The sequence below is a fragment of the Channa argus genome, chromosome 7, assembly GCF_033026475.1.
Source record: "Channa argus isolate prfri chromosome 7, Channa argus male v1.0, whole genome shotgun sequence".
Classification (NCBI taxonomy): Eukaryota; Metazoa; Chordata; class Actinopteri; order Anabantiformes; family Channidae; genus Channa; species Channa argus.
Genome location: NC_090203.1, coordinates 22,162,236 through 22,180,037, shown reverse-complemented (window position 1 = coordinate 22,180,037; position 17,802 = coordinate 22,162,236). Strand labels below are relative to the sequence as shown.

General features: G+C 39.8%; 1 protein-coding gene across 16 annotated transcripts in view; it reads right to left on the bottom strand.

Moving 5' to 3' along the window:
• ubr5 (ubiquitin protein ligase E3 component n-recognin 5) overlaps window positions 1-17,802 on the bottom strand; it is a 37,245-nt gene that overhangs the window by 3,572 nt on the left and 15,871 nt on the right. For 6 of the 16 annotated variants that reach the window (XM_067508936.1, XM_067508925.1, XM_067508927.1 and 3 more), the window contains 29 exons: window positions 17,595-17,752; window positions 16,643-16,734; window positions 15,859-16,005; window positions 15,617-15,735; window positions 15,317-15,443; window positions 14,835-14,964; window positions 14,475-14,635; window positions 14,085-14,324; window positions 13,719-13,842; window positions 13,492-13,603; window positions 13,237-13,368; window positions 12,842-12,874; window positions 11,984-12,241; window positions 11,618-11,886; window positions 11,169-11,380; window positions 10,760-10,993; window positions 10,405-10,478; window positions 10,041-10,213; window positions 8,894-9,049; window positions 8,319-8,536; window positions 7,140-7,260; window positions 6,561-6,933; window positions 6,316-6,403; window positions 5,603-5,747; window positions 5,321-5,451; window positions 5,092-5,152; window positions 4,689-4,870; window positions 4,463-4,547; window positions 4,201-4,356 (listed from right to left, as the gene is read on the bottom strand). In XM_067508936.1, coding sequence (XP_067365037.1) covers window positions 4,201-4,356; window positions 4,463-4,547; window positions 4,689-4,870; window positions 5,092-5,152; window positions 5,321-5,451; window positions 5,603-5,747; window positions 6,316-6,403; window positions 6,561-6,933; window positions 7,140-7,260; window positions 8,319-8,536; window positions 8,894-9,049; window positions 10,041-10,213; window positions 10,405-10,478; window positions 10,760-10,993; window positions 11,169-11,380; window positions 11,618-11,886; window positions 11,984-12,241; window positions 12,842-12,874; window positions 13,237-13,368; window positions 13,492-13,603; window positions 13,719-13,842; window positions 14,085-14,324; window positions 14,475-14,635; window positions 14,835-14,964; window positions 15,317-15,443; window positions 15,617-15,735; window positions 15,859-16,005; window positions 16,643-16,734; window positions 17,595-17,752 — 4,511 coding nt within the window. The remainder of the gene's footprint in view (window positions 1-4,200; window positions 4,357-4,462; window positions 4,548-4,688; window positions 4,871-5,091; window positions 5,153-5,320; window positions 5,452-5,602; window positions 5,748-6,315; window positions 6,404-6,560; window positions 6,934-7,139; window positions 7,261-8,318; window positions 8,537-8,893; window positions 9,050-10,040; window positions 10,214-10,404; window positions 10,479-10,759; window positions 10,994-11,168; window positions 11,381-11,617; window positions 11,887-11,983; window positions 12,242-12,841; window positions 12,875-13,236; window positions 13,369-13,491; window positions 13,604-13,718; window positions 13,843-14,084; window positions 14,325-14,474; window positions 14,636-14,834; window positions 14,965-15,316; window positions 15,444-15,616; window positions 15,736-15,858; window positions 16,006-16,642; window positions 16,735-17,594; window positions 17,753-17,802) is intronic. The other 10 variants (XM_067508934.1, XM_067508941.1, XM_067508933.1 and 7 more) reach the window with 8 other exon arrangements.

Genomic DNA, 17,802 nt, shown 5'->3' with positions numbered 1-17,802 from the left:
CTCTGAACCGTTGACCCTAAGTACTTAAGTAGTGTACATTGATATGCTGCATATTATATGCATTTCAATGTTACATGATTGAAACAGAACAAGTAACCAGTACTGTAACCAGTATTCTAACTTTCAAGTACAAAATGCTGCTAGCTTCTAACCAGTGTCCCTCCCTCAGAGGTTGGGCTTACATTCAAAAGTATTTGCACTTAACTTTTTCCACATTTGTTAAGTTACAGCCTTATTCCAAACTTGATTACATTCATTATTTTCCTCAAAATTCTACAAACAGAGTCAATTGTCCTCTTAATAGATGAACCATCCCCCCAGTCTGAGGTCCAGAGCGCTATGGAACAGAAGGATGTCTCTGTACACCTCTGTCTGAGCAAACCATGGTTTTCTCAATTTTTGTCTATATTGTGTATTGTAAAGTTAGTTAGATTAAGAAGCTTACGTATGCGTACTGATTATGTCAGTTATGACCTCATAAGTGCCTTTGAAGTTTGCCTTTATGTAATCCTTTGAAGTTTACCTTTTAAATCGTTTAAGTAGTTGTCGTAGAAACTATGTATATAGTTTGTTGGAAGAGAGGGAGTGAATTCAGCTCAGCTTTTGAAAGAACAGACAGCTATAGCTACAAGATACAGCTATTAGAAAATGGACTATAAGGTAGTGGGGAGCGCAACGAGGTAGAAGTGAAAGGTTCAGTGTGTAGTTGTGGAGGCACACAGTTTCTTGCCTTATTTGTTGGAATTGATTTCTGAACTTGTTTGTTAAATTAGTATTCGTAAAAGTGTACTGTAGAATTACTCCTTTATCAGCTAAGTTGAGAAACGTGAAATTCAATAAATGTTCAGTGTTCATCATCGTCACAACGATCTCTGGAGTGGATAATTGTTGGACCATCGGATACGGGTAAGATCAGCTCTACATCAGTAAGAAACCCTCTCTACACAGACTAAACACGTGGAGTCATATTTAGCGAATAATGGAAGGAGATACAAGAGCAAAGAAAGTCTTAAGGCCGTGGAGAATTCTTTGTAAAGTCGGTTAGATGCACAAAAAGCCAAGTTGGACCAGCTGGCCAAACAAAAGAACAAGATACTTTGTTAAATGATGATGATTTCTGTGTGGAGCGTGTGGAAACCAAATGGATGACAGAGTTCAACCAACTGTTTGGTGAGTTTTGAGATATAAATACCTCAGTCAAAGAAGTTCTAATCAAGCTTAAATGAATAGTGATCAGCAATGCTGGTTTGAGCCAAAGGCAAGTTTATTTAGAATATTCTGTGACGATTTTGCCCATGGGATTATAAGAGGCCCATCAGCACATAGAGGAAGCAAATAAGGCAAATGACAATGTAACTCCTGAAGACAGTGTGTCTGTGATGTCCCTCAAGGATATCCAGGAAATCCAAAACAAGTTCGTTTCACTCTGCAGCAAAACATTAAGGCTAAGGATATGGAATCAACTCATTCCCTCTTTTCCTGACCAACTGTGGAAATGCAATGGTATATTTGAATATGTGGAAGAGCTTTATGCTGCAGGCGATTGTTTCTAAGTTTCCATACGAGTTAAGAAAGAAGTGGAGGAATGTGGTTTTTGACATTAATGAGAAATACGAGCATAAGGCTATGTTTAAAGACCTAGTGGGGTTTGTTAACAAAGAAGCCTTGCATCCTTACTTTGGGGATGTAACGGACAAACCTTAAGAACACATAACGTGCCCTTCAAGTATCAAGCCAGGGAGGCAGGTGGTAGTAAAAAGACCTTCACCACCACTGCAAGTATGCATTCTTGGATCCTGGCAGCATAGCCACGTTTCACACAGATAAACTTCTCGATGATCTGAATCTACATAGGAAAAAGGTTAACCTTCTCCTTACAACTATGGGGGAAAACAAGGTCTAGTAAGGTGACTAGTAACGTGGTGACTTTTTTTTTTCCCCCACAAAAGGATATTCCATCCAGTGAGCAAAGACAACATCCCACGGCAAGAGGATGCAGATACCCTAAAAAGCGTAAACTTCGGGTGGCATTTCATTGCGGTGCTTCTCATCGGGGAACCTCGTTAGATGAGCAGCTCCCTCAAGGACCAAATCCTATCAGTACAATAATTGGTGTTCTGACTACATTGCGTCAAGAGATTGATGCAATGGCGGATGTGGAAATTATGTTTCACCAGGTAAAAGTCCAGTCAGATGATGCTGACCTACTCAGGTGGTGGCCAGATGGTGACACCAGTCAGCCGATTGCAGAATACAGTATGCAGGACCATCTGTTTGGGGCCACCTCATCACCTAGCTGTGCAAGCTATGCTCTCAGGCAAGGTGCAGAGGAAAACACACATCTGTTTAATGCTAATGCACGCTAAATACGGTGCTACAGAATTTTTATGTTGATGACTGCAAAAATTCAGTCTACTGAAAAGGCAGAGTCTCTTTACCACAGTTTAAAGACTGTGTTTCACATGGGTGGCTTCAGGATGGTGCTAGTGGCCATTCCAGAAGAGGAAAAGGCGATAGAAATAAAGGAACTAGATCTGGATCAAAATGCACTTTCAAGGGTGCATTCAATCAGTATTTACATGCCTGGCTACCAGAGCAGTCCACATAAATTGGACACAGACTCGTTTATTAATGCTCTTCAACATTTTATTGCAAGAAGGTGTCAGGTTTTGGAAATACGTTCAGACAATGGAAGCCATTATAAAAAGTCTGCCAATAACTACACCTACTAATAATCCAAATGACTTGGAGGCATTGACACCAGATCAACTTCTTCTCTTAAAAACCCAACCATCTATGCCTCCAGGAATTTTCCAGTAACATAGCCTTTTCGCCCGCCATAGATGGAGACAAGTCCAGTATATGGCAGATCTCTTTTGGAAACGCTGGGCTAAGAAATAGCTGCCCGAGCTCCTAAGGCAGCAAAAATGGGCACATGCAAAGCCGCAATTTTTTCCTGAGGGAATTGTGTTGGTGACGAGTCAGCGCCTCAAAACTTATGGCTGATTGGCAAATTCATCCACACAATAAAAGGAAGAACCTGGTCTAGTCAGCCAGGTTCGTATCAAGACAAGAACCAACGAGTTTGTCTGTCTTCTCCAAGAATCAGGATGAGACAGTGGTAAAGACTGATCTACAGTGTGTTAAATGCTGGTAAGCTCTGACACCAGAAGAAATTAGAGAGAAAACCACCATGAAGATTGAACTTGAAGATTGGTCACAATGTTTATAGGTTATTGCATCATTTGTTTTAATGATTTGAAGTAATTTTTTTAACTTGTTCTTTGTAGTTTACCTTTTAAATTGTTGTGGGACTGTGGGACCATATATTTCCAAATCAAACCAACAACTGAATTTTCCAGAGGTGGACACCAATCAAGTTGTAGTAACATGTCAAGGACCTATATGTGATGTTTTTTAGTTTATTATTTTCAAGAAACTTGCAAACATTTAAAAAAAAAAAATGTGCGCATTATTATGGGGTATTGTTTGTAGAACTCTGAGAAAAATAATGAATTTAATCAATTTGAAATACTCTGGATGCACTATATCTCCATGAGTTTCATATTGATGTGCCTTCTTATTTTAAGAAATTTGAGGTTGCTTTTCAGCATTAAGAATCTTACCAATACCCATAGACAATTTACAACATTATCATTGTTCATCCTAAAAAAATCAAAGTGACTGAAAATGTTTCCAGCCTCTCGCTGTAGGATACAGGACGATATTAGCATGGCGCTGCTAGTAGTTAAGAATGTACTTAAGTGCAAATACTGAAAGATGGATTTCAAATCAATCTTTGCCATTGTGACAACAAAATTAAACTAACTGCAATATTATTACTGAAATGTTATTTCTGATTATGCCACTCATTACTGGGAAAAGTAACATTACTAGTAACGCTTTACAGCCCAAAACTGCTGGTCAATTAATTCCGTTGTGATTTCTGATAAAGTTTAATTAAAACTAAAAAAAATTACATTTTTGGTATCTACTAACTAGGAGCACTTAAGTATGAATTTGATAACATTTTAATATGATTCATACTTGTTCGTTGTGGCATTAACAATTAAGCATTGGTGTGTCTCTCACGCAGCAATTACTCTGTCAAACCTACACCATAGATTCAATGCACAGGCACGAATCAAGCTCTTAACTAAACATCTTTAATTAGGAGAATACTGTAGTCTGGTCTATTACCTGTCCAGCCCCTTCCTCTTTACAGAGGTCAATGGCAAAAGCCAGATCCATGGCAGCAAATACTGCATCTGCTTCTCCAGCCTGTGAATGGCGGATCAGCTGTCTCAGGCTTTCATACATTACTGGATCAAAGAATGCAAAATCATGCCAATTCACCTGCAGAATCAAACATAACAATTAACAACTTCTTTCTGATAAAGACCAAAATAATGAACTAAGTTTAAAAATGTCAGAAAAACATTTTTTTTTTTGTTTTTTTTACCTTCCTCCCAAGCAGCACTTTGATGACATGTCTGTTCAATGTGATCGGACAAAGTTCATTCTGTAGTAGGCATAACCCAAGTATTCTGCAAAGAAGGAAATACTATTTTGGTCACAGCTACTTAATTCAAGCTTTAATGTATTTACACCAACTCTATCCACTTCTTAAGACTGAGAAAATCTTGTTTTTCCCAAACTAAAACATATAATTCAAGAACAAACATTACCTGCCAATGTTACGAAAGCAGTTGAGTCTGGCCTCTGTGTTTTTGCCAGGTCGTGGTGAGTAGAATCCTCGTTTGCCAGGTTGATAGAAGAGTGGAGCATTGTCGTCCCCATCATCTGGATCGTCCAGTTCCATGTCTACTACGCTGCGGGTTGAACCATGACGCTTACGGTTCTCCTGCTGCTAGAAACACAAACACAAGCGAGGAGGGGACAGATTTAGGTAAGCAAAACCTTCTGCTATGTAAAACTGTTAGCAGAAGTACTAATAGTGATTTCCAATGGACATAATGTACTCAATGGAATAAAAGTATGTCAACTCAGCCCAGTTGTTTGAGTTGGACATAAATTCAGTGAATCACAATATGGTGGGTAAGTATAGAGTGAAAACAGAAATGTCTCTACTTGTGCTTTCTCCGGAGCTTCTAGTAGACCTAAGTCCAATATACTGTCAGCACCATTTTCCCTAGAAAGGCAACAGAGGACAGACGTTAGTTAGTCCAGCATCAGTCATCATCAATACTTTCTTTAATGCAGGCAAGCATTATTAACTTATCACCATATACAATATGTGTATTACTACACAGCTAACAATGGCCACCGTGCTTCTGTGGCTGTGTGCCCGTTATTTTACCTTCCATGTGCAATAAGAAGTTCCATAGCCTCTTCCACTCTTGCTCTGAGAGAATCTTCACTGGCCAACAGCAGCAGTAACTGTGCAGGGGACAGCTCCAGCAACATGCCTGTGATTTTACTGGCAAAAGCCTATCAAGACACACAGACACAGCTGATCTAAGTATTGTATATAGTCAATAAAAACCTACTTAAGCTAAACAAAGATCCATGAGCAGGTCTGTCAATGTGCAAATAAAATTTCATGCAATTCTACAGCTGTTGATAAAATCAAAATTACTACCGGTTGCATTGCGTGGACACGTGGGTAGAGCCTTTCCCCCAGGGCTTGTCTGTGTGCAGGCAGAGGGTCAGGCTCGTCACTGGGGTTGCCTTCTGATGAAGGCCTGAAAGGCCTTGTGTCTATCGACAGCTGCCTTCTTGAATCTCTGTAGATGACAAACATCTCAGACAGAGTTCTGCAGTCCCAATTTTCCAATCCTTTCCCCCATTTATGAAGAAATCCAATCTGCATCCAACCCAACCCAGCCTGTCAGAACCCACAACCCAATCCATACCTGTGGCATAAGCACATTAGTTACACAAACAGTGCCACCCCAAATGACCAATACAGCCACTCACTAATCCAAAATTGTAGTCCGCTTATAAGCAGGACCTGGACAATGACTTGGCTGTGAAAGCTGTCCAATTCAGATGTGCACAACTCCATTTGCTTATGCAATGCAACGTTACACAAATATAACCAATTATGTTAATCATGTATGAAATGATAATTAAATATGATGTAATTATTTGTATTCTATTAAAATTCTCATCTTTATTTCACCTGCTACCCACCTGAATTGACTTGTGCCTTTATCTGCGATTTCATGTGTTTCTTTTTTTTATTTTGTTTTAACCCGTCACCTGTGGGTACCCCCAACCCAGTTCAAGACTTGTGGCACATTATAATACATACATTCAATTAATGAAATAAATAATTAGGCTGAATATTACCTGTCTCGGTCTCTCCGAGATCCTGCTCGAAGCCCTCCACTTCTCCTCTCTCTTTCCCGGTCTCTGTTCCTCAATCGCTGCATTAGATCTACACAAACGAACACCAAATACAAAATCTTCACATTTTAGTGACAATTTTATTATGCAAAATACATTTCTCATGTAGTTATTGATTTTAACATCACAAATATATACCATAAAAATAGAAAATAAAAAATCAGTGTAGTTTCTATGTATTGTCATACTTGAATTGTAATCGTGATGACACGTACTGCTGGCCTGCATGCCCTTGCTGACACTCTGAACACAGTCCAGGTTGGGCAGCTTATCGTTGGAGAGAAGGGCCAGGGCAATTGCCGTGTAGAAGCTGCGGGCCACACCACTGCCCTCGCCTGGCTCATCTTTAAAGGTGACCTTCACTCTGTGTACAGCCATGGGTGTAGTTGTGCAGCGCCTGCCAAAATGCGTATTTAGCTGGCGCATGGTCTGCTGAATTAGCTGGTCCCGATCCCGGTCCACCTCCAGGGCTAGGTCACGGGACTGCAGGTTCCTTAGTTTCTCCATCTCTCGACGGAACTTTGATTCCTTTACCTCAAAGCCACCAAGCTCTGTCAGAATCTGGATTAAAAAAAAGAGAGGCAAACAAGTCAACCAAAAGTAAAAAATAAATCATACATAAATCACAATGCGTCATTGATATTTATTACTTTATTTTTCCTACTTAGTTTAAAAATAAAAACTACATTTCTAAAGGCACAACAGACAGGATAATAGACAAATGCAATTTTTACTAAAATTAATAGAATGCCCAGATGAAAACGCACCGATCCAGGCTCAGCTCCTACATCCTCCATGAAGACCCGACCAAAGAGCTCCAGTGACAGACGCCAGCGGCCTAGCAGCATGTCGTGTGAGATCATCATGCCCATAAAACTGCAATGAGGTCTGTCCAGATAAAGAAAACATTTTGATATTTTAGAACTATTTTAATAACACATGGAAATGTTAAAAAAGAATTACACATACTGCTGGGCTGCACACCCTTTGCTTACACTCTGAACACAGCCCAGGTTGGGCAGCTCATCACTGGAGAGGGGGTCAAGGGCAATTACTGTGTAGAAGCTACAGGCCACACTGCTGCCCTCACCTGGCTCAGAATACTGAGTGATTCTATGCAATTTGTGTGAGATTAGTGACTTTATAGTTGTGTTGTTTTGTTGCAATTTCTCCCTTGTCTGCTTCCCTGTCTAACAGAGGGTGGGGCAAGTCAAACACATAGCAGAACTGCAGCTGACAGGAGACAGAGCCCAGCTGAGATCAGACATTCAGGACAATTCTAACTTTACTTGCTGAATATTTTTGTTGGTATACAGTGAGTGAAGCAAGTAGAAGTACAACCATAAAAGCAAAACAATGTAGGCTCTGCCTGTATGTGTTAACCTTCGTGAATTTGTTGTATCTCTAACTGCTATAAGCGGTAAAACAAAACCTGTATTATGTCACATTAATTCTTTAGCCTAATTTGTCAAACAACTTAAACTTAGATCTGATAAAAATTTGTGTGATTAACTATTAGTCTGCAAGTAAGTATTGGGCTGTCAATCGATACAATTTTTAAAAACTCGATACGATTGAAAATCTATTAAAAACACATCAGACAGACACCACTCCACTGGCTCCACTTCAAAAACTGACATAAAAATCAAAATAAATAAAAATTCCTTCAAATGCTCTTAGATGCCATTGTGTATACAGCAGTCACAATCTCTAGAGAAATTATGGGGATTTAGATCACTTCAGGCTTTAAGTTAAATTTCGAAATGAAGCAGCATGTCACCCAGTGGGGTTTTGTCTCTGTCTTTTGGAAACAATGGAGGTCATGTAGCACAGCCAAACAATTTCAAACCACGGACTGCTTGAGAATATTTTTTATTTAGAAAATGACAAAATATTCAGTGCATTTACATTACACAGCTAAGTGTAAAGCACAGCCATGTGCCTACCTGAATGATGGGAGAGGAGGTCCATCGCTTTCAGTAAGGCCAATCTCAGCAAGAAGGCTGCTCTTCAGCTGGGCAGCAAGGTCATGGGGTGAAGGCCCTGGTTTCGAAGCCTCCAGCACCTGCTCTGTCAGTGACTGGTTCTCAGTGCTCCGTTGGCCAGTTTCCATACTCATCACATTTTTTAGGTTGGCTGAGTAAGACATCTTAGTTGGAAGGATCTATTTCAGGACGTATAGAGTGGTTCTTAAGTAATGTGAACAGATGTGGGTCTCGAAATCATAGCAATGTGACGATGAAAAATGGAAATGTGGAAATCGGACACCGAACACAAGCTATGTTCCAATATCCTTTAATAAAACCACTATCCAAAAAAACAATTGAACATTTCCATTATTACGTTTAATTATTACCAATGATTTCAAAATACAGTGCAAATAATTAATAGGAACTGATGATTCCTAGTTTTATATTTCTGGAGAAAAATTGAGTTAGTTAACAATTCAGTGATGTCTGTTATGCGTACATATTAGAACACAGCTGCCAGCGTGTTTGTCAGGTGAAAAAGGGTGGTATACCTGAGAGGGGGAGGGTAGAGAGGAGCCCATGTTTACCTCCAGGCAGTTCCTGTCCATGCTTGCCTCAGCCAGGCCTTTGGTGGCAATGTAGGAGGAGGAGGAGGAGTACAAGCCCTGAGAGGGACGACCAAACAGATCCTCCTTCCTGGCATTAGGCTGCAAGAGTAGTAGTAAAATAAGGTTCACCAGTAAGTCTTCATTTAACCATTATATACACTGATCAGCCACAACATCAGCATCACCTGTTAGTTTTAATATAGAAAATATATGTTTTTAATAAAGAAATTATGAACTCATGAATGCTGATGTTTCATTATGGGTAAACCACCTGCAGGTGCATAAAATGGTTAAAACTAGCTTTACCTTTGCCAGCAATGATCTTAGACTATTGTTTATTAATTACTGTACATATTCTGCCATAATTATTATAGTCAATATTGTTTAAGATACATTGTACATTTACGTTTGTATTTTAACATGTACGATTATCTGGTTAGTATGTTTACTTGAGTAAAAGATTTGAGGTGGTACTTGTAATGAATGTTTTAGGTCTAAACCTGCACTTTTATTTGTGTATGGACTTTGTATACTTCTACCACTTTTCCACAGTGTGTCACATTTTCCTTTTTAAGAGGCTGTGTAGCTGGAGACTGCTCAGAGTGGCTATACTGACCCTTGTTCTTTATGAAATCAGTATTAATGTTGTGGCCTTGTGTTCTTTTTAATTATGTAAATCTTACAAGTGTCCTGTATGCCGTGTCTACTGTCTACAGTGTTTGTTTAGTGTCCTTAACTTCAAGCCACAATTGTCACCTATACTACTAGTGCTCAAATATCTCCTGTCAAAGCACAACATCACCCTCTGGTTTTTCTGTTGTGTTGTGTTTCTTTTGGTCAGAGCATTAGGCTAAAGAACCTGGAGGTGCTGTGGCACTTTCATACAACTTGTCCATAAGTTCACTGGTGGGCAGAAAAACTCTTATAGATAGATGAGATTTACACAAGCCATATCTGGACGCTACTAAAAAAAAATGTCCCACACACTATATTGTGAGTAGAGGATGATTTCAGTCACAGCCTATATCTCTATCTTTCAACACCATGTTTTTTTAGGAGGATCCTGAAGATCACACAGAGAGATTCAGACCTGCAGGAGGTGGGGCTGGTCTGCTAGTGGAATGGCCTCTGCCAGGGGAACATCAAAGGGATTTGGTGGGATGCAACCCAAAAAGGTCATGGAGTCAGAGCGACGGAAGAAAGGGTGGTTTTGACCAGTCTCAGCAGGAACTGGGTCCTCATCCTTGTCTTGCAGAGTTGAGCCTGAGGAAAAGCAGAAACAAAGAAAATAGATCTTACTTACAAACTTACAGGGGAAAAAGAAATATTACTAATAAACAATTATTTAGTGTTAAGGTGTCTTGCATGCATGACATTGCTTGCATGGTGTCTTAGGCTAACAAGGCATTTACTTACTTGCTAGATAAAGATAAATAATAATTCATCTGACTCACTTTGATTGGTGTCCTCATCATTCTCATGTTCAGAATCTTCATTGTCCAAACCCAGTTCCAAGATCTCTCGATTTCTGTGACATTTTTAGTTTTAAACACTAGTTACAAAATTGCTGGCCACACAAGATAAAATTCAAGGAAGCTTAAACCGTAAAAACATGGTTTTAGAGGTCTAATGAGTTATTATATTCAATTCTATGCGGATAAATCAGAAGTCTAGAGGCACATCTTTAAACTTTGTAGTCATAAACTCAAAAATAGTTGAGGAAGTCATGTTTTGTGTATATATGCTTCTTTCTACTTGTGAACAGAAAGAGTCAGTTCTCTTCATTTAACCTCACTTTATAAAATTTACCTCTTTCTATCCATCTGTGGAGTATCCAGTGTGGTTTGCTGGTTCATGGCCTTAATCCAGTAGATGAGAGCCTGGAAGACGTAGGCCACATGCTTTAGTGAGCACACGTCCAGCACAGGAAGCACATCAGAATGCTCATCATTGTGAGAGCGCATCAGTGATAGGGCATAGTTCAGGAAGTCGCCTCGTGCTGACATCATGCCTTGGCGAGCTGTAAGCAGAGTGGCTGCTCTCCTGAAAGAAATACAGAAGCAGAAACATCAAATGCATTCATAGGGAGCAGAGTGTCGAGCAAACAAATTTAAACACAATGGTATGCTGTGGGTTAGGAAATTAAAAAAAAAATAATTGGGCTTTACATAATCTCTGCTGTCTCTTTAAGTCTTAATATAGAATGTTTTCATTTTACCTGCGTCCTTCTAGGGTGCGGAGGCTGGCTTCCTCCCTAGCAGTCATGCGTTCCCTGCGCGCGGAATGCTGAGAGGCATGGAGTGGATGACTGGGGTGACCGGGGTCCCCAGCAGATGACAGGGCTGAGCCATAGCGCAACTGAGCCTCAGTGGAATCCATTATGGACACCATCCAGTTCCATGTGGGAATAAGCTTTTCTTCAACATAATTCTGGTTCAACAAACAAACATTTAACTCTTTTTGAATTAACTGGGCAGATCAGCATTTAGTACACAGATGAAAATGATGATCACCACTAATATTACCTAATATAACTTAAATACCTAATTTTACTTTAATAATTTAATAGAATTTTTTTTTTTTTAAAAACAGTGAATATTGTACACCTATATTTTGGTTTATTGGTGACACCTGTTTTGATCACCACGTAATGGCACTGTGTCTTACCTGCAGGTTGACTGCATCCTGGTAGGTGAGCTTTACGGCAGCAGGGTACTGGGAGTAGACGAGATGGTTGTACTTGGGAATCAGACTCATGAGGTCTGAGATCTGCCTAATGACAATGCTGTAGGCCCTGGCCAGACTGCTGGCAGATGTGAGATAGCTGCTGGAGTTGCTGGCCTCCAATGCTGCTGCCGCTGCTGCTGCACTGGAGCTGATTGCACTGGAGCGACGCAGGTTGGTGGGGTCAATATATATCAAGCCCGTGGAGCTTGCTAAGAAAAAGAATGGGTAAAATTAATCTACTATTTTTGTTATACAGACATACATTTAAAAAGACAAAACTGCAGAACCATACAAACTTTTACTTACCAGCCGGTGTTGAGGAGCTAGAGGGGGCACTTCCAGTGGCCCTCTGGCTAGGGGTGTTTCTTACAGCCCACTGCATAGAGCGTGGAGCCTGGGCTGCACTGTTGGCCTGTGAAGCACTAGTTGTTCTTTCCAGTGGCTCATCCAAAAGGAATGTTTCCTGGTCCACATCATCACTCTGACTGCTGCTGCTGTCAGAGTCACTGGAGTCATTGGACTGGGAGTCATCCTCTGAAAAGAAGGCAGGGACACTGCTCGCACCTTCACAGTGAAGGTGGACAATGAGGGATTAGGATAAAGAGAAAGGAGAGAATATGAATTGCTAAAGTAATGATATTTGCTCCTTCTCTTTTGTTTACATCAGATTTATCCAGGCAGGAGTGCGGGTTAGTGAATCACAACAAACGCTAATATCATGGTGAAAAGACTAAAGCATCAACTCAAAACAGCTGCATTCTGTTGATCAACCTGTGCTAAATAACATATGGTTTATTTTTTTTCTCCAGTATTTAGGATTATTGGCAATTTTATTAGCAAGACCAAACTGCAATTTCTAAACTACACAGAATATTCTGAGAGAGAATGAAACAACATTAGTAAGAACTACACATTTTAGATGACCAAGAAGAAAATATCACACAATTTGGAAAAGCTACAAGTTGATTAGTTTGTTATTTGAATGAAAGAAGATTACACTTAATGCAGGACAGTATTAGTTATAACCAAAAGACACAGTAACAGTGAGAGGTGAGAAGGGAAAAGACTGAAGGAACTCTCAGCAGGAAACTTGTGAATGCACTTTGCAAAATTCACTCTTGCCCTGACATCTGTATATGCATTGAAGTAAAGAGGAGCTCATACCAAAAATAGGAAATGCCAAGGACACCCTACTCCCTGCAAATGAAATACATTGCGTATTCAGCCAGGGACCATTTTGTCTACTGTATCATTAGCTCTCCAAACATAATTCCCCACAACCCAAAATGCTGTCTGTTAAATCAATAGTGATTCTGTATGGACTGAATTAGTTTGTAACTTAAGGAAATAATACACCACAGTGCAGCAAGACGGAAATGCAGTTTCTATTTAGCAAGCAGTTATGAACATTTGGAAAGATTTCAGTTAAAGGAAGTCAAAAAGACTAGTGACAGCATTTACCTAAAAAATAAAAGGCAAGAAATTACTTGAGAGGGATGATTTCTAAGGCAATAACAGAAAACCTAAATTCAAAAGATGAGAAACAGCATTTGACAAACCTGCTTCAGAGCCAGCAGTTGCTGCGGTAACAACACTCCTGCGCCCACTAGCATTGTCCTGATTGCTGTGGTTACTTTCGCTGTCACTTTCCGTTTCAGCTGCTGCCAGCAGATCCAGTTCCATGTCACTTCCTAAACACAGACGGAAATAAAACCACAGATGTGACTCATCCAGGAGTTTGTGTTAAAGTATAAATAATTATTTGACAAATAACGTATTCATTTCCTTGCACTCATAAGAAGCAAGTGTCTCACCATCTTCGTCATGTTCATCATGTTGCCCTTCTGCCTCAGCATTTTCCTCTCCTTGTTCCTCTTGGTCATCATGATGGTCTTCTTCTCCTGCTACACCCTCAACCACTTCAACCTGAGAAACAAATACACAACAAGTGTAGCAAGTGTACAAACCCTAAACTTAATGAAACACAAAAACAGAGTCATCAAAATGTATGGTCTAATGATTTCATAATAAGGCTCTCCACCTCCTCCACATCTGCTGATACGATATCATCCTGCTCCTCGTCTCTTCCTCTAACAGGCTGAGACTGACTGCTGCGCCGAGGCTGGGGGTTCCTGATGATGTAAGAGGCAGCGGTCTGACTGGAGCTAGAAAAAAAAATTGAACACAAGCCCAGAAGTCTTTATATCTAGTGAATAAGAAAAATTAAGCATCTTTACATTTGGTTTCTTGTATCCAATTGAAATTCTACTGATGATGATTTAAAAACCTCAACTCATATTTTGCTTCAGCAACTAAGGTAAATCTATTGGTCTATAATAAACTAAATAATAGATTTAGACCGTAGGAGTCAACCTGGCAGAAAATGAGGGCACTAAAACCCACCAACCTGTTGGACTGGTCAGGTGAGGGTCTTGGTGGGAGAGGTTCAACAGAGAAGAGCTCCTCACTACCCTGAACAGCATCAATACTGGTGCTGGCCAAAGTGAAAGGTGCTGTAGGTCTTGCTATACCCATTCGCACCGGAACAATCAGCGACTCTGCTACATTACACAGCTCCTCCACAGCGTAGGGGAGCAGGGCTTGGAAAACCCGCCGACATTTCCCAATAGGCTGGGGGATGAAGTTGCTAGAAAACAGAGTTATTTGCATCAATTCAATGGCATATTAAGACTAAAATCTGTTGAGTTTTGGAATTGACCTGGGACATCGATAAATTCCAAATTACTAAACCCTTTGTAAAAAGCTTCATTTATAAACTAATGATGTTTGCTCTTACTTTTTCTTCTTAGAAGAAGCCATCTCCACACTAAGGATGACAAACACACGGGCTACGGAGCGCAGAAACCTCCTGGTAACATTGACTGCCTCCTCTCGCCGTCCAGGAGTGTACTTATTTTGTAGCTCCTTCACCAGTGTGCCCAGTAACGTGTCTATGAACTAATATTTGATACCCACAATTAGTGATGAGCAACATAATTCAAAGTGCATTTGATGGCATTTTGTGTTCTACTAACCAAGAATTCAGGAATGGAGACTTTATGCAACACTGTGTGCAAACATTAATGCTCAGATAAACTGTGGAGGTTCAAATTAAGGGAGAGCAACAGAGTTTCAGGAAAGACAAAACAGGACTTACAGTGATGTCAGGAGCACACTTTACAATGAGGCAGTGGGTGAAACAGTCAAGGCGAATGGTGCCACTCTGCTGGTTCAAGTAGACCTGCTCTTCAGGCAGAAGGTGGGCAACTCTGCTGCTGGCACTAAGCCTAGAAAACAAAACAAAAAACTCAAAAAAGGGCCTGTTATATAGTATGAATCTATAAATCGAAGTGTGTGGAAGTAACTGGAAATTACAGTTGTGTTTGAGGTAACAAAAGGGTATAGCTAGACCGTCACATTTGAATAATGACAATCCATTTAGTCAATCCAGTATATAGGACTAATGCACCCATTTATGGACAATTCCTTGTAACTGGAATATTATTTCTGAAAAGACACTTCTGCTGAGGTGGTTGCATATTTGTTGTTTCTTTAAAGAGCACAAATTAAGTGTGGTCTTTGGAGTCCTATAGCAAACATGCTTTTGGTGCTGGAAATGCTGTTTATTCTGATACTCACGGGTCTTTATTCTCCTGAGAACCAAACATGATCATAGACTTGAGGGCATTCCAGTCCTGCAGCACCCTCTCCAGAGCCAGCTGAGCAAAGCGGGGAGGTTCTAGGTCATGGTCTGGCATATCAGAGTCTAAAGGGATGAAAGAAAACTTACAAAAAGGTACCTGGAAATAATGAGCCAAAACAACAATCTTGACCACAGTCCAAACTAGAACATGAAAAACTTTCTAATTTCTACAAAATGTATAAATTGTTAGTCTGAACTGTTAAAATAAATATAATACAAATAAACGGTGAAACCACCTTCTGCATTTGCAGCCTTGCGGTTTCTGTCTTCTCTGATGCGTGGTGGTCTGTACTGGCAGTGCTCAACACTCTGCCTGGCAACAGTCTGCACCAAGAACAGTAATATATGTTCTCCCCTGCAGACAAACCAAAAATTACTCAGAAACACCACCTTTGCCTTACATGAAAATGTTCACAGAAAGCACAAAAGACAAAGACAAGATCAGATAGGCCATTAGAGACAACCAGAGGGGTATTACCTGCTATTCGGTGTTGTGACCAGGTTAGTGGTTGTGAGTAACCTGTACAGCAAGTCAAGACGAGCTGCCTTCTGGCCAGCAATGAGAGTTTTACACTTACATTTCTCCCAACAGTCACAGTAGGCTGTGGGAGAGGTTCTCTTGAGCCTGAGAACAGAGGCAGACTCATGATCAGTCATCTGAACTAGTTTCAAAAATAGGTGATGAAAAGCAATGTAAGTCAAGAACCTTTACAAAGCCCAATCCCAACTGTCCCCTTTGGTTTTGCTCTTTTAAGTGTGGTGAAGGGATGTTCAATTCACTTTAGCAGCGAGGGGTAGAGAGAAATGGGGTGAAGTGTGGGCAATGTAGCCCTTGGAATGAAGGCAGACTGCAAATAAATGTATTTCTCAGTATTTCCCTTATAATGGCACGTAAAAATATATTAACCACATGACACCTTAGTATAATGTTGTCTTGTGTTTCATGTACATTTCCTAACTGAAAAAAAAAAGCAGGTCAAGCTTGTGAACAAATTAGTTAGTGAACTAATCTCTAACATTAACTAACTAAATGAATGTTAGTGCAAGACAATCCCACATTTTCACATATCATAGGGATCTAAAACGGTTGGCCCATTTAATAAGGAGACATTTCAACCACTATCCCCAATGACTGCTTTGGGGGGTGGTGGGGTGGAATTAAAAATGAGGGAGCACATAAAAAAAAGGGGCGAAGTATAAAGTATATGAATAGGGATTGGGCTTGAATAAGGTCACATTTAAAAAAAAAAAACTGAACTTACTTGCAGTCATGTCCTTTGTGACACACCCTTGCACACTCAGTACAGCAGCAAAGGGACTCCAGCAAACCACAGGTACGACACTCGAAGATATCCTGAATAGAAACAAATTTAATGAAAAATGTCAATGTTTCAGCCATCATGTCTATTAAAGCCATATTTAAAACTGCAGTTTTTCACACAACAGACATGTTTCATTCTAATACCAAATTTATTTGTTTGAGTGCCAAGTAACACCAGCTGATTCAACAGGACAATCTTTAACATTTTTAATTAATCAGGCCGATTAAAAAAAATATATAAAAATGTACGCAGTCATATCTGCTACTCATGCAGTCACTATTTCAGATATCTGTAATAAACTGCATTTATTTGATCATTTTAAAATACAGTAGTTTGATCAGATGTTACTGCTCTATAAATATGTAGAAAAACAAATTAGTTCATTGTTTACCCAACACTATATTGAATTGAAATTTAACATAATACAAGCTGTTAGTACCAGAAAAAAGGAAATCAATATTTACATAAAACTCATTCATATTTTTAAGCATTTGCATATCTTTTGACTTTATTAAAATTTATTTTATGTGACACATACGGGGGGGGTGGGGGGGGGGGGTGGGATCTGCATTATTCAGCTGCAACATTGTGGAGTTCTTAAACTGCACACATGTATGCCATCAAAAAAAGAAGAGTAGTCTCGTGGCAATACTAGTTTGATCTCCAGAATGTGCATATTTAAAAAAAAAAAAAAAAAAAAAAGCCGTGTCTTGGGCAGAGTCAAAAGTTAAATCCCTCTTTCTGAAATATTAATACATTCAATAAAACTGAACCAAACTAAACCTGGTTGACATCCATGTAGCTTGAAATAAGTGTACAACAGTAGATTTTTTTTATAACGTAAAGAATTTATGCTAAAAATATTAGTGTATTGATATCCACTAGGGCTGACCTGGTTAATATGCTCAGCTCCAGTCCAAGTGAAACTGCAAGTGTCATTGCAACAGAGAACATAAAGCGGTGAATCATCTGGGTTGGTCCCAGAGGGGCAAATCATTTCCATGAACAGAGAATCTGCATCTTCCTTCTCTGCAATGCCCGGATCACCGACTGTACAAGACATTTCAGGTACAACAGGAAAATATAGAAGATTGTCAGTT